This window comes from Salarias fasciatus, chromosome 13, assembly GCF_902148845.1.
Source record: "Salarias fasciatus chromosome 13, fSalaFa1.1, whole genome shotgun sequence".
Taxonomy (NCBI): domain Eukaryota; kingdom Metazoa; phylum Chordata; class Actinopteri; order Blenniiformes; family Blenniidae; genus Salarias; species Salarias fasciatus.
The window spans coordinates 10414735-10430989 of record NC_043757.1 but is presented as its reverse complement, the minus strand read 5'-3'; the positions used below and the strand labels follow the sequence as shown (position 1 = coordinate 10430989).

The following is a 16255-nucleotide window of genomic DNA, read 5'->3' as shown; positions in this document are numbered from 1 at the left end:
CTGTGAGAACACGGTCCTCAAACACCTGCAAGTAAAAACAAATAAACGCAAGAGAGCAGGTGCTGCGGAGGTCGCACGAGCTCATACCACATCGCATTAAGAATTAATCTGCAGTCATGATTCACTGTGTATCAGATGCTATGATAACAGCTGAAAGATGTGTGTATCCAGAAGCACGTGTATCTGCCAATTACTTTAAGTGGTGCTGATCTATTTGGTGGAAGATTATTGTAGCCTGGAGAACTGTGAAAACCCAAATCATCAAACCAAATGTGACTTCTGTTCTGAACTTCACAAAGCTTTTGTTGAAGTTTCGGTAAAGGTGAGAACCCGGCCGAGCTCGCTCTCTCAGGCAGTAACATAATATTTTTGACTCCTCCATTCTTCTTTATTTTGGACATTGTATCACATTCTTCAGCCCGGTGTGCGGCAGGGTGTTCCTGTGTAACGTAAACCACGTTTTACGCAGAAGTACAAGCTCACGCATTTCTTGGCACGGCTCAGTTCGGCAGCTTGTTGAGCTGCTTTTGCTTTTGATTGAGGGTTTGCCAGCACAGCTTTAGCGCAACGTACCGGTTAACCACAGGCGAAGGCAAACAGCGTGCACAAAAGAACAACCTGAAAGGCCACTGAAAGCATGAATGGAAGTCAGCTGAGCAATTGCTGACAAATGACAGATATGTTGCAGGGCGATTTGTCCATTCAGGACTCTGGAGGCTTTCTCTGCTGCTGAATCTTGCGGCTCACCCACAAGATTGGTCCTGACATCAGTATGAAGTCATCCACATGTTCCACATAGAAACTGTGCAGCGCTCCATATGTTTGCTGTACCTCACTCTGCAGGGCGTTCGGTTCTTGTTGAAGTGGCTCCACCTCTCCCATCAGGGACACACTGTTGTGTCTGTACATCCGAGACGTACCGAGAGGGAAATGATTTCAGCCAGGGACAAAAGTGTGTGTGTGTGTGTGTCCAGGACATTCCTGTATGTGCTTCAGCTGCAGGATGTGCCATAGGATAGAATACAATGGAGGTGGAAAGAGCTCTAAAATAAGACACTGAGGTAAGCAAGTTAACAGAGGAATCCTTCAGTCTGATGTCCAGTAAAGAGCCGGCTGGTTTTGTGATTTTTCAACGTTTTCCTTCAGGCTTTTTCTCTCCTCCTGTATATTCTGTAACACGGTAGCATTGAATGGTTACAGTTGTGTGTGTTTGCTGCCACTCCTGTAGCAGCCTGCCAAAGACAAATACAGAGAAGCTTCATGCGAATGTGATAAATACCTCTGTGTCATGACAGATCATCTTTAATGCTGGAAAGAGGAAATGGGTACTTCTCCACCCAGTCACAGCAAAACATTATTTTCCTTTACACTTCAGCTGTTGAGTATTTTTTTTTCTTTAGAGTTGTACCAGAGTGAAACACACAATAAAACAAATAAATCAAATACTTGTTTTTGGACGATGAGGCGAGAGTGTACGATGCTGTACACCTCTTCAACCCCTTCTCCGCACCTTACAAACGTTTTAAATTCAGTATAAATAAACCTCCACTGTCACCACACTCGACCTGGAGCCATTCCACACCTTCCTGCCGCTGTGCGTCTCCGCATTCCTCCCTGACAACGGCCCGTTGTTTCTGCCGCCGCGGCTTTGTGTCACCCGCGTGTTTATGTCCGCTCCTTTTCTTCACCAGCGAGGTGATGATGTGCGGCCGGACGCCCACGGCCTCCCGAAGAGCGACGGGGGAGAGCCGAAGGGTGCTCCAGTATCACTTAGAGACACAAAATGTTGTTGGAATACAGTCGCCTGAGGAATTTGTCACGGCCTTTCTAGGTGACGGATATAGAGGAGACGGGCTTTCCCCAAATTCTGATGTAAACTCAGATTGAATCAGCTTTCTTTCACTTTTCAATCAAACCATCCCATCCATTCATCATCCCCTTTAAGTTTAACCGTCCCCGTCTCTCGAGGTAATCTCACCGCCTCGAGACCTGCCAGGACTTCCCAGCCGCCTCCATCAAGCGAAACCGCGGAAATAGATGTTACAGCTGCCGCTCTTCCTGCTCCCTTTGTCCTCCCATCCTTTTTCCTCCTCCGGTGAAAATCTCCCCCCCTGCCACTCTCGCTTTATCAGCACAAACAGTTATCAACAAAAGATGAACACACACTTTCCTGGATGAACATAAAAGCTACGGGAATCCACCGAACAACCTGATGAAAGACAACAAATCATCAGACATTTGGATGCATTTCAATTTCTGAATACACTTTTATTTAACTTCAGTATTTCCTGTTTAGGCAGTGAACCGGCTGACTAAAGTATAAATGGTAGTTCAAAGAATACACCAGTACTCAGACTGCTGTTTTCTGATAATACCTCAATATATATACTCAAGCAGAACTTTCACATGAAGGACGTTTACTTAAACTCCAGTACTTTAAGCTGGCTGTGTTGGAACTTACTTGAGTAAAGTGTGTGTGAATACTGGAGAGTGTCAGTGGAAATCATCAACATACTGTACATCCAACAATTTTTTTTTTTGGCTGAAATTGTCCAGTATAGCCCAGCCAGCCAGTAAGGCCATATTTGGCCACCTGTTGGTGGTGTGACCATAATCATGATAGGTTTAGACAAGCAGATACTGTCATTAAAAAAATAATAATACTTTCCATTCCAGCCCCACCTCTTCAATTAAACCTAAGCTCTTAGCTCTCAGGCACACTTTAATAGTATTTTATAGTCAGTTATTACTTTAAAGCAGAAAAAAAGTAATTCTACCGTTAATGCTCATCATCCAGCCCTGCAAAGCTGAAGTTATTATTATGGAATCTGTGTGCCAACATGTCATGATAGAAAGGTGTTGCAGCTCAGTGCCTCTTCAAGCCGCACTGTTAAATGTCTTCCTTGTGATTCTTGTCTTTCTTTGGGCATATGTTACTCTCAGTAAAGAAAGCCTTAACATTAATGTGTGTAGTATTTACAGTTAAATCTCACAAATGTGACCTTGTGTCTGTCACAGTCCACCAGTCACAAAGTATGAAGTACATAGACTTCAAACAAACCTCAGATTAGCTCTGCGGCCTTTTGGTATCAGTTTATTTTAATCTACTCAGCGATGCGTTTGCAACAATAGACACAGCCTTCACCCTCAGTGCTTTGAGCTCACATTGTATTACTGCATATTCCAACTGATGGAGTGACTCCTGCATTCCTGGTACTGTTTTGTGAAGTGGGAAAGTTGCAGTCCTGGGAGAAAGTTTAGTCAACTTCATGTTTCATAATCATCGCTGTCAGTCACAAAGCCAGAAGGGATTTCAAAGAATGTGCCTTTACAAGAGTTACGCAGGGTAAAGCAGTGTAGCGGTGAATGATCCTCGCTGGTATGCAGTTCAGCAACTATATATGAACATGATGAACATTGATTCTTATGTTAATATTCTGAATTCTCCTCTGTGTGCCTTGGGTGGTGCCTGAAGGAAACAATGAGGGATTGTCTTCAAGTCTTCACTTGAGCAGCTCCGTTGCCTCACTTCCTCCGGTTTAGTTACATCAGATCCAGTTCTGTCCTCCTGACATAGCTATTTTAGGTTTGGAGTAAGGAGGCAACCCTTAAAGGAACCTCACTGGTTTCCTCCCCTGTCTCTCTCTCTCCTTTAAAGGTTTAACAAAACACAGTCTGTCCCAGACATCCGAGGTGAGTGAGTGGCTTCGAAGTTCTGGGCTAGATTGGCACATGAGCACTCTCGCGCTAAATCACAAAGGAAAGATAAGCAATATCCGGTCTGATGAGGTTACATTTTGGCGAAATGTAAATTTTGTGCGGAAGAGATTGGCATTGCAACATAAAAAGAAACAAAAGAAAAAGTGTTGGGAGGGGAAGAGGTTTATTTCTGCAGGCTGCCAGGTTTACTCCCAGCGTCTTAGTGAGATTTCATTCTTTTGTTTGCATAACTGCACCTGTGTCAAAGAGTGGCAGGGTGATCTTTGTAATACTTATTTCAGTCTGGTAATAATCTTATCAGTGTTATACGGCCATAAAACACCACAGTTTACTCTGTGATATAATATTTCAGACAGCTGCTTCAATGCGACTCTTGTTCATATTTGGAGTGAAACTGTGTTGATATGCACACACATAAGAACACACACACACACACACACACTTCAGCAGCCACGGGATTACATTTAGTCATACATTGAGGTGAGGTTAAACAGTCATGGAGGTTTCCAAAGGCAAGTGTGTGTGTGTGTGTGTGTGTGTTTATGCAAGCAAAATATTGTTTATTGGAAAAATAAATTCAAAGTTTCATGTTCCACTTTAGAATGAAATTGTAATATTCCACAAGAATAGGAGTTCTGGAGCTCTGTGTCTATTATCATGATGACTTTACGTCTCCTCTTTCAAGTTTTATATGGAAACAAATAAAGCACCGTTAGAGAAAAGCCATGACAACCAATCTGAGAACAAACTGTCAGCAAACATTGTGCAAAAAAAGAGCTGAAGCACTACTCCTGTGGCAGAAACTTGTTACCATGCAAACAAAAACTTTGACAAAAACAGTGTGTGACCCTTCGTATATAGCCTTTCTACGACGAGCAGTCAGAAAACTCCAGGAGCTCACAGTGCTGATAGCATGGAAGAAGTCCAGCACAAATACACAAACACAGTCGAGGGGCAAGAGACAATGAGCAGTCCTCAAAGGTCAAAAATAATCTGCTTTGTTGATTAGCAATGGGTAGTCCATCAGTAGTCAGTAGAATAGAGAATACAGTCAATTTTCTGGGGCAATCTCCACAAGTCACTCTGAACTCACTGTAAACATTGTTTCTTCACACGAACGCAGGATGCAGAGTAAGAATAGACTCCTGGTTCTAAGTCTATAAGCTTCAAACTTGTCACTGCACTGAGTTCTCCTTCACAGTTCTCCATGATGCCTAATTCTCATTGTTCAGGATGCCAATCAAGCTGCTTGTGTCTGGAGTTTTTCATTTCCAGGCTCCTAGGTTTGTCAGTCTGATCAGTGTGCAGCACTGTAACAGCCACTTGGATGTTGATATTCCACTAAAATGAAAAAAAAAAAAAAAAACACTCAGTTTGTGCAAGTAATTTCATGCACAATACTTGGGGCGAAATTAAAATGTCAATTTCTCCATTATGGCACTCCATAAAAAAATTATGGTAATCTATAAAGACAAACATTTGTTAATACTTTGCACCAAACAGTAACAGAAAGAGCCATTCATTTTCAACACCCTCTCTGTGTCCAGGGAATCTAGAAGGTCAGAATCTTTCTCAGGCCCAACACACTGAGACAAACAGTCACCCACACACATTCAAACTACAATGTGTGACTTGAGCAATGCCAGCTGGACTTCTCAGGAAGAATATCTACGTAGGCACAGGAAGAACATGCGAAATGAAGGATTACGAATTACATCTGAAATTGGAGGTTTCCAAAGTTAACAAAAGTAGAATAGGAAGGGGAGCCAGTACAGTTTGTACTTTTAGGATCAGGCTTCAGGCTTTCCTATTCTACGGATCAGCTCAATGTTTAACCCCCTATCTCATCGGTCTGAGAGATTTCTCAATGCAAATTGAATCGAGTTACATTAGTAATCTACCCCAGATTTTGTGAAAGAGTTTGCCAAAAATATCAAAACCTTTGCAGGGCTTTGCTTCGGTCTCTGTTTATGTTGCATGGCTACGCAAATGTTTGTTTGTTTGTTTGTTTGTTTGTTTTTAATTTCTAAAATGAAATTAAAACATCCCATTTATTTTTTGGAGGGGGGAAGTTGGTTTCATGTTTGATTTGGATGTCTGAAACCCATCTAGAACCAGTCTCAGTGTAACAGTTGAGAAATTATTTTCTGAAACCTTCAGAGAGCCACTAAAGAGGAGCTAAAGAGCCACGCTGCTCTCTGTGTCAAAGGACTGACTTTAAAATCTTACTTCGGGTCTATAAAGCTTTGAATGATCACACACCTAAATATATCTCAGATTTACAAGTCCAATATGAGACATCCAGACCCCTGAGGTGTTCAGGAGGAGGTTTACTAAATGTTCCCAGAGTCAGAAGAAACAAGGTGAAGCAGCTTTAAGTAACACTCGTCACCTGTGGAACAAACTCGTTTCCTTTAAAATATGATTCGGCTTTCCATTAAACAATAGATTTTACTTATTTTATTACCTTTGTCTTAATAAAGCTTTTACTTTTATTGTTCTTCTTTATGCCCTTCTTAACCGCTTTGTTTGAATGTATTTCTTCTTTTTCTTTGTAAAGCACTGTGAATCGCCTTGCGTCTAATTGTTGTGACATAAATACATTTGCCTTGCCCTGCCTCGCCACGCCTCGCCGACGGAGGCACACGGCTGCCACCCCTCACTGTGGCTCACGTCAAGCCTCTTCCTGTTTGAAGGGGTTTTTCCCCTTTGCACTGACATCTGCATGCTGCTGTGAGGTGCATGTTGGAAATTTTCTGCATTTTAAGAGTCAGTTAGGTTCCCTGAAGTGACTGTGATGTCGTGAATCCATCTGAAAAGGCATCAATGGCAAATTATAGAAAAGTTTAATATCCACTGATCAGAATGAGAGTATGGGAGAAAGATGCCAACAGCCATTTCAGAAGAGGGATGGCTCCAACTTTGAGAAACTACATCTTTAGGAACTAGTTTTTCACTAAAGTGGGAATTCTTCTGGGAGACTCTAATTCTATCTTTTGTATGCCCCCAAATCAGAAATCAGTATGGGGTGATTCAGGTGTCTTGCTGGAGAGTTTAGAACAGTGACTTCTTTTGTTTATTTAGGTCTAAATCTGTAATCTGTGTGTGTGAGACATTACGGTGAAGGTGTGGCAGTGTGTGTTTGCTGGATGTGTTTTCATTATATTATTGTATTATATAATGATTGTTGCTTTAATGCTGTAAAGTCCTTTGTGTTGTTTTGTTTTAATTATGAAAAGTGATTTATATATAAAGTTTGAGTTTGACTTGACGTGAATGGATGAATGTGTGAATGCTGGACTGATGTTAAATCCATTAGATTATCAACTTGATTCACACTTTTTGAGTTTTACTCTGAGACTTCAAATGGGTTTACTAAAGAACTGTGTAGATTAGATTTGAGTCATCCTGCAACCTGTGCATTATTACTGGTATATTCATTATTTGCGCAGCGCGTGCCGAGAAGGTGAAGCTGGTGTTTCATTGTCTTTCTATAATGCGATAAGCAGCAATAGCGGCCGTCGGTAGCGAGATAAGAGGTGTGCAGAGTCCAGAGGAAGAGGAGGAAGAGGAGGACTAGCTGTGGTGGGACTCGGAGGCGAGGCGGGGCTGAGCCGAGCTGAGCCGAGCCGAGCTGACTGACTCTTCCGTCCTGCTGCTTCTCTTCCCTCCGCCGCTCAGACACACACACACACACACACACACACACGCCGTCAACATGCCTGAAGCATGACACGAAACTGGTTTATCTGGGCGACGGAGACATGCGAGAGCAAAAACCCTGGACCAGTAAACACCTGGACTGAAAGAGAGACGCGGCGGAGGAGACAGACATGGAGTGAATAAAAACTACAGCAGCAACGAAAACAGCCACGAATGAAAACAGAAAAAAAGAATGACTGACGGGAAGCGTCGCTGACGGGAAGCAGATATCAACGAGGTAGGATCACCTGGCTGTCGCTTTTATTACCTTGGAGTTTGCGTTAGTTGGGTGAACATATGGCTGACCTCTTCATTTCCTGACAGTCGCTTTAAAGTTGACTAAACTCCGAGTGTGTTTGAGCGGAAGGAGAGCCGACCGCCATTTACTTCATGTGTTTTGTTTTATTTTTTTTTTTTTACTCCTCAAAACAACTGACTCGAGTGTTTCTACACACGGCTGTTACTGTTACTTTGTTGCGGTGTCTCCTTTAAGATTCACGCCGCTTCTTTGACAGAAACTTGCAAACAGAGAGTTTTTCGGGTGTTTGGCCGGAGGGAGGAGCCGCACCCAAAACCATCTATCCTGTGGTTAGAGGCAGTCTTCCCTCATTCATTTTTCTTTTTTCTTCCCAGAACTGTTTCTGTAACAGATCCGGTGATAAGGACTCTCTGTAATGTAACAGTAGTTGCAGAGTTGGGTGTGTCCTATTATTTCTCAGAATTTGACATCCAACCCTAAATCCACTAAGAAATGGAAGATAAACTATCAATAAACCTCTACAGACATGACACATAAACCCTCCTTTGATTGATTTAGCAGTAAACTACAACATTAGGTGAACAGACTTCATGATGTGAGCCTCTCTTCATTCATTTTCTCATTGAAATGATCCTGAACTGACTTGTGAGGACAAGTCATTGAAGAGAAAGCAGTGTAGCAGCAGATTACAGCCCTTCCCGGGGGGAACGCAGAGAGACGACCTGCAATCACACCCAAAGCCATCTTCACTTTCTATGGCAGAAGCCACAGCGTCAGGATAAATCAACTTCAGGGACTAAAACTTGATATTTGTTGTGGTTTTTTTCAGTTACAATTTCACAAAACCTAAATGTAACCAAAGTACCGTCAAGTAAAGAAAAGCAGCTCATGTAAATATTTGAGAACTTCTAGCAGTTTCCGTTTCAACATTTTCATGTATGACCAGTCAGGAATCAGTGGCAGCCTGTTTGAAACTGAGAGTTACTTCATCGCTGTTGCAAAATTCTACTTGGTACAGACTTTCAGAATAATTAAAGTTTCAAAGGATGTCATGTGTACTGATGAGTTGTTTGTGAGGGCACTGCTTTAGCTGCTCCTGGTGTTAAGGGTGCTGCTGTGGGTTGAGTGAAAGATACTGATCTATGTGAATGTCTCCTCTCGTCCCCGTCCTCTCTTAAGACAACAGCATGGCACGTCGCTCGCAGTGTTCGTCTGCGGGGGATAACCCCAATCACCCCAACTACCTCCCTCCTCACTACCGGGAAGAGTATCGCCTGGCTATTGACGCACTGGTCGAGGAGGACTTGGAGGGATACTATCAGTTCCTCCAAAAAGCAGATGTGGTGGACTTTCTGTGCACGCCTGAAATTCAGCACATTCAGAACTCAGTTCACATTCCACACCAGAGCGGCCACCCCGAGCAGCATTTTCTGGAAGTCGGGGAAGATGGCTCCTCGGACACATACTGGCCGCTTCACTCTGACCTGGACGCCCCGGGTTTGGACCTCGGCTGGCCTCAGATGCATCACTTCCTGGGTCCCACAGAGGTCACCACTTTGGTAAACCCTCCTGAACCGGACATGCCGAGCATTAAAGATCAGGCCCGACGACTTATAAAGAATGCCCAGCAGGTTAGCCTTTCACATTCATCATTCAGTGTTCCTGACAAACCTCTTTTATGTCTGTCAACACTTGACTCCTGTGTCACTTTTGGTTTCACATTGGTCCTGATTGTGGCTTTCATATCCTCAGGTCATTGCAATAGCAATGGACATGTTTACCGATGTGGACATGTTCGCGGATATTCTCAATGCGGCCATGAGAAACGTTGCAGTGTACGTCATTCTGGATGAGCTGAACGCACATCACTTTGTTGACATGGTGTCCAACTGCAGAGTAAATCTACAGAGCATTCAAGTGAGTACAAGTGTCCTTTATTACTATTTTGTCACAGGAGCTGCAATTTTCTGCTTGGTGAAATGAAAAAATGCTGCTTAGAGATTTAATATGTTTATGTATTTCACCACATGCACCAATTCATGTGCATTGATCCATTGGTCACAATACTCACTAGCAAGTCTGTGTTTTCCTTTTTTGGGGTTTTCAGTTAGTATTTATGAACTTTTCATGGGCAATCTCCATATATTGGCTTCTGTCTTTTCGTGGGATTTTCTGCCAGTATCAAACATTTCAAATATTACCAGCAATATCCCTCTGCATGGAGGGAAAAGCACAAGTACTGTCAGTATATTTAAGCTGCTATATGACTTTATCACACAAAGTTAAATAAAGAATGAATGATTAATGAATGTTTCCAGCTTCAGCTGTCTCAGTGCACTTGATGCCGTTTTCCACATTCACACACATCAGTGGTGACAGCTGCTGCTTTGGGGTTCAGAGTTACGGATAATTCCACACATGGACAGGGAGAGATGGGAGACTGAGTCACCAATGTCGGAACTGGAAGATTACTCGCTTTACTAGTTCAGCCACAGCTGAGTGTTTCACATCCAAAAATCACATTGATTCAAACTGATTTAATCTGCAACTTCACATCATTTTTACTACCCGATATGAATCATAATTACATTGAAATATTTGGACAAAGCTGTAGCATTTACATTCCCACCATCACATTACTGTTTTACTTTTTTGATGTACCACATTTTTTGTAAAAAGATTTATTGGAATGAAATACCACTGAGATTAAAAGAACTGGAATGGAGCCATGTTCTTAAGACTCCATCTCCAAACCATCTATGCTAATGCAATGCTGCCACCTAGAGTCAATAAGAGTTAAAAACTGTTCATAAAACTACTTTATTGCTAATGTGGTGGTGTTGGTTTTTTTTTATGTGCTTTTCAGTTTTTACGAGTGAGAACAGTGCCTGGCATCACGTATCAGTGCCGCTCAGGAAAATCCTTTAAAGGTCAGATGATGGATCGTTTCCTGTTGACTGACTGCAGGGCAGTTCTGAGTGGAAACTACAGGTGAGGCTATTCCAGTTTGTGCCTAAGGTTGTCCTCATTATACAAAGTAATTACATGTGTGAATATATGTTTAGATGTTGAATTCTATTTTTTTAGAGCACTGTTTACTACTGTATTGACTTTTTATATGGATTTTGTTGTTTATTTGACTCATTCTGTGTTTGTGTAGCTTCATGTGGTCTTATGAGAAGCTCCACCGGTGTATGGCACACCTATTCCTTGGACAGCTGGTGACAACTTTTGATGAGGAGTTTAGGATCCTGTATGCTCAGTCGCAGCCGCTGATTATCGAAAACATGCCTGGTCCAATGGAAGGCTTAGGCCATTCCCAAAAGAGGCAGTACCCAAGCGAGCGAAGGCCACTCTACAGAGAACCAAAGAAATTTCTGGACACCGGTCCCCCAGCTGAGTGGGCCAGACATTCTTACGATGAAGGAGATTGGGGGATGCCTCATAAAAAGCAGGACCAGCCGCGTGGACCAGCAGATTTATACAGCAGATTCCCTTCCCAGCAGTTGCGCATGGATCCACCCTTTGATCAGGGTTCCTCCAGGACTCCTATGATGGAAAACCCTGCTTTTAAACGTCACTCTTATGCTGAAGGTGTTCATGGTAGATACTCTACGCAGTTCTTGCCGCCACAGGGAATGCCAGACTCTGAGTTCCATGGAAGACGGTTTACCAAGGGGCAGCAGCCTCATCCAGGACCAGGGCGGGAAGCAGATTACACTGCTCATGACAAGTTCTGGAACCAAGATTATCTCTCAACAGATCAGTACCCAGAACCTGGTCTACCACAAGATCTTGTATCGCCCGATGGCTTTGACCCTGTTCTTAACTATTTATCATCTGCCGAACCTGTAGACTTTGACCAGGGCTCAGAGAAACTACTTGCAGCAGATATGCCTTTTGGTTCAGCTCATCCCAGAAGACCGAGTTTAGGCCAGCCGTATGCCTGTCAGACTTCTCCTACCCCTTCAAATCCCACTGAACAAAAACGTTTTTTCCAAGACTTCACCTCCGACCGAAAAGATCCTGCAGTGAAACGGGGTTTGAGAAACTGGAGAATTAGCTCATACCTCAGTGCGTACGATAATCCTGGAGAAGAAGGTCTTCCAATGGCACCGCCTCAAGCGTCGGATCCCTTCGAAGAGCCCTCGTACCCGATACAGCAAACGGCATCAAGAGTCGACTTGTCACTTCCAAAGATTCCGAATGTCCGAGAGTTTAAAGTCCCTGCTGTGCCAAGAGCAAGTCACATACCAAGTTACGTCAAAACACTTACAAAAGAGCAGCCAAAGCAAGCAGTTGAGGAGCCTGCCCCACTGACTGTCACCAAAACAACGCCAACGCCTTCAGAGTCTTCGTCCACAACGGATGGAGAAAAAATTGAGGAGGCAGAGCAACGAGAGCCAAAGCTGTCTGCTTTGCGAAGAGAGGATTCTTTTCGTAGGAAATATAATGCTGCACAACCAAGGAGTTCCAGGTTAAGATCCTCTTTGATTTTCAGCTCTCTTGATCAGCAGAACACTTCTCCAGATACTAAATCAAATGAGCAAGATGAGGAAGGTGACAAAAATGAACCTGAACAGGCAAAGTTACCCATTCTTTCTCAACTTTTGGGACAAAGAAGGTCTTCGTCGAGAGAACCTATTGAATGGAGTCGGTTCATAAAATCAGCAACTCTTGATCACTCGTCCTCAGAAACCTCAAAACCTGGTGAAGGAGACAGTAAAGCAGGCGAAAAAGACAAAGAATTGCCAGAGGAAGACAATTCGAAGGAACTGTCAGAAAACCCAAAAGCAGAAGAATTATTAAAACAGCCAGATGTAGAACAAATCAAAACCAATGAAGCAGCATCTCAGCCTCCATTGTTTAACCTTCCAGCATTTGTAGATATGAGTGATCCCGATAACCGGCTCATGTTTTTCAAAGAGTTGGCTGCAAAACGCAAAGCTGCCAAAGCCGCAGAAGCAGAAAAGAATAAAGAAAAGTCGTCAGTGAAGCCATCAGCTGATGTAAAAAATGAGGCTGCTGTCATAAAAGAGGGGTCTGAAGCAAATGAGCCCACAGCAAACACAGCTCAATCATCTGAGCGCTCAGTAGAAAAAAGTGGCCCTGCAGAAAATGTAGGAGAAGTGGTTTCCACGCTCAGTAAAGAGGATTCTGTTTCAAAGGAATCCTTGGAAAACATGGCTTCAGCATCGGAAGGTTTGTCAGAACAACATGCTGCTGCAGAGAGTGCTGTGAAAACGGTATCCACAGAAGTGCATAAATCAGATTGTCCATCTTTAGATGCCACTGAACAGACGGTCAACCTTGATAATTATGTGAAAAATGCAGACTCAGATGCCACCCCAAGCATTAAACCAGAACAAACCAAAGTTTCATCTGATTCAAAAATCAGTGAACAGAAGAACAGCAGTACAGCTGAAGTTCTTCCAGAAAAGGAAAAATTGAAGTTGCTCGAAGAACCAACTTTATCAAACCCTGCAGGCAAAGCGGCTGTACCTGGTCTTTCCCCTGCACCAACAGATTCTACTTCACCTAATCTTACTACTCTTGTACAAGGTACAGAAAAAAGTGAAAACTTGAGCATTGATTCTACCTCAGAGGAGTGTCACTCTGTCAAATCTAGTGCTGTAGTGGAAACTGCGTCCCCTGTGTTGGATTCTAACCCCCCAGACTCAGTTCAATCAGACACCAACGTAAGCTCTTCTCTGCTACCTAAACCAGACACTGTATCACAAATCAGTTCCTCCAACCCATCGGTGAAAATATCTTCCTCTGACACAAGTACCACGCTGTCCGATCCAAAGCAAGCTGGGTCTTCTGATATTAACACAAAAATTTCCAGTTCAAGTCCAGCCCACAGCATACTCCCCCCAAATGTTTCTACAGAAAAAACACAGGAGACTGTGAGCTCCTTGCCACAAGAATCTGGTCAGTCAGCGGTGCAAACCCCACAAAAATCTGAAACTTTGAATGCACAAACTCCTCTAGACTCTAGTTTACAGGTTGCAGCATTTGAGGCTTCTTCAGCAATTGATTCTGCACAGAGAGAATCTGAAATTTCTTCTGATGTGCACGCTGCTTCAGAACCCAGCACGTCCTCATTACAGTCCACCACAACATCAGAGCCTGAAGAGGTTTCTGGCGTTTCACCCTCGCCAAAAGAATCACAGAAAGATGTAAATAATGCAAAAGATGAAGTTTGTGAGTCAGAAAAACACACTCTTAAAGTGGAAAAAGCTGATTCGGATTTGCATCAAAATGTTTCTAAACCAGAAAATGGTGATTCTGTTAATGATATTTCTGAATCAGTTAACAGTGTTTCTGCTCCTCAAGAAGTTTCTGTTTCAACTAAAGAGAGCAAAGAATCAGAAAAGGATGAGTGTCTATCGCAGAACAGTGTCCCTAAAACGGAAGGTATTTCTGCATCAGAAGTTGTTTCTTATTCAGGAAATGATGCTTCTGAGTCAGAGATTTCCTCTCTGAATCCTGTTGCAGATGATTCTGAGGCTAGTGTTTCAACAGAAGACATCGAGGCTATTAATGTGTCTCCTGGTCTTAGCCCTTCTGTGTCTGACTCTGGTTCACTTCCAGTGAAAAGCCCAGCTCCCGAACCTGACTTGAAAGAGACCTCAACTGTATCCACTCCAGAACTGACTCCAACTCACAATTTGCCTTCAGAAACAGCCTCGTCTGTGAAAACTGACATAGCTGTGAATGTTTCCCAGTCGGAAACAACTGCCTCTTCTCAAGATGCACCGAAACAGGCAGCCCCTCCTTCTGACCTTGAGGCGACAGGATTAAATGTGTCATTACAAAGTATCTCTGACACAGTGTGCCCTGCTAGTGAGACTCCAACAGATTCAGACGAAGGTCCACAACACCCATCAGGAAGCTCACCTTCCAGCCCAGCTGAGCCTACCTCTAAAGAAGCGGTGGCGGTTAATCCACCAAGCAGCACACCTGATGTGGACACTTCTGAAAGTCAAACCTCGAAGCCAGCTGTAGCTTCTGAAAATGAAAAACCGGGGACAGACGAAGAAAAATCAAGTGATACGAAGAGCACAAATAAGATTGAAGGAGATAGCAGCCAGGATTCTGTCAGCAGCGGAAAAACAAATGATCAAGCAAAGCAAATCATCTGCCCCGAACCAGCTGAGGTGACGACCAAGCAGCCCAAATCAAGCCAGCCTCGCTACCATGCGTCAACAGCCAATGTGCTCTCAAGCAGCAACCTCAGAGACGACACCAAGCTGCTCCTGGAGCAGATTTCAGCCCAAAGCCAAACCAGGGGCGAGACCACCAAAGAGTCGCCTGTCACTGATGATGAGAAGGAGGACGAAGCTGATAAACTTGCCAAAAGAGAGAAGGAAAGAGGCATCAGGTCTCTTAACAAAGGCCAGGACAAGCCGGCTCCAGAGCGTGAAAAGCTGCTCGAGAGAATTCAGAGTATGAGGAAGGAGAGGAGGGTTTACAGTCGGTTTGAGGTATGAATAACATACTGTTAGCCATTTTAAAAATAGTATGCCTTTGTTGTAATTGCTCCTTTTGTGCCTATACTGCTTTGACCAATGGCTCCATAGATGTATCCGAGGAAAGCTAAGAAACTGAATACCGTCTGGAGTAAAATGTACTAAAAAAACTAAAAACGAAGAGGGTGGGGGTTCATATGACAGAAGTGGGATTTTTCTTAGATGTTTTTTTTTCCAGCACCTCTGAACATTCGAACAGTGAAGCGACCAGTAATATATAAAGCAGTTTCATGTGTCTGTTCAACAAAGAGCTTCCAGCTTAAAGTAATTCACAGTATCCTCGCCCATGTATAAAGTTCATGGACCAAGACTTTTAAGAGCTCACTTGTGTTTTTTTACTGACTGCTTGGGTAAAGTGCAATGCGTGCCACAGATGGTGACGGTGAACAGGCCCGTCCCTACCATTTTTTTTTTTTTTTAAACACCACTGACTGCAATGTCGGCTGGTTTTATGACACCTGATGCTATATGCTCACTGTAAAATACTGTAGTTTGTATTGTATCATTGCAGGATTTTGATAAAAATCTTTTTCTTGCATATGCATTTCTTTGAAAGGAGTGAATATGTAAACTCATATCTGTGCTGATGTAGAGGATCTGTAACTGTATTTTTTTAAACATGAAACTGTTAAATGATGATCAAATCTGACTCTGAAGCAGAACAGCCTATTGTCGTGTAATTTAGGTTTGTACTATTGAAAAGGCAAGCCGTTTATAATGAATGTCAGTTTTTAAGGTTGGCTTAGAGTCGCCTTATATAAATTCAGAAGGTAACAAAGGAATTCATTGGCATGGTTTGAGAAACAAACTACCTGACAATTCTAATTTGCTGGAGGCAGCCTCGTCTTAAAAATGTGCCTTATCTCTTGTTTGTGAATAAAATGTTTTTATATCTTAATGTTGAAATAAGGAACTTCTGTTATTTACACGATGGCCTGTGCACTCATTTATGTTTTTTGTAGATTCTCACGTGTTCTCAGCAGCACTGCCCACTTGTAAATAAAATTTCATAATTTTATTGGGGCATCTTTTTGTTTTC

The 16255-nt window shown here is 42.9% G+C and overlaps 1 protein-coding gene across 2 annotated transcripts; it reads left to right on the top strand.

Moving 5' to 3' along the window:
* Positions 1 to 7385: 7385 nt before the first annotated feature.
* fam83ha (family with sequence similarity 83 member Ha) lies at positions 7386 to 16240 on the top strand. 2 transcript variants are annotated; one of them, XM_030106697.1, is made up of 6 exons: positions 7386 to 7660; positions 8861 to 9312; positions 9434 to 9598; positions 10548 to 10672; positions 10842 to 11211; positions 11245 to 16240. In XM_030106697.1, the coding sequence occupies exons 2-6, from the start codon at positions 8869 to 8871 to the stop codon at positions 15175 to 15177; spliced, it is 5037 nt and encodes a 1678-aa protein (XP_029962557.1). In that variant the 5' UTR covers positions 7386 to 7660; positions 8861 to 8868; the 3' UTR covers positions 15178 to 16240. The 2 variants fall into 2 exon arrangements, with proteins under 2 accessions (XP_029962557.1, XP_029962556.1); XM_030106696.1 differs by having other exon boundaries at positions 10842 to 16240.
* Positions 16241 to 16255: the final 15 nt, after the last annotated feature.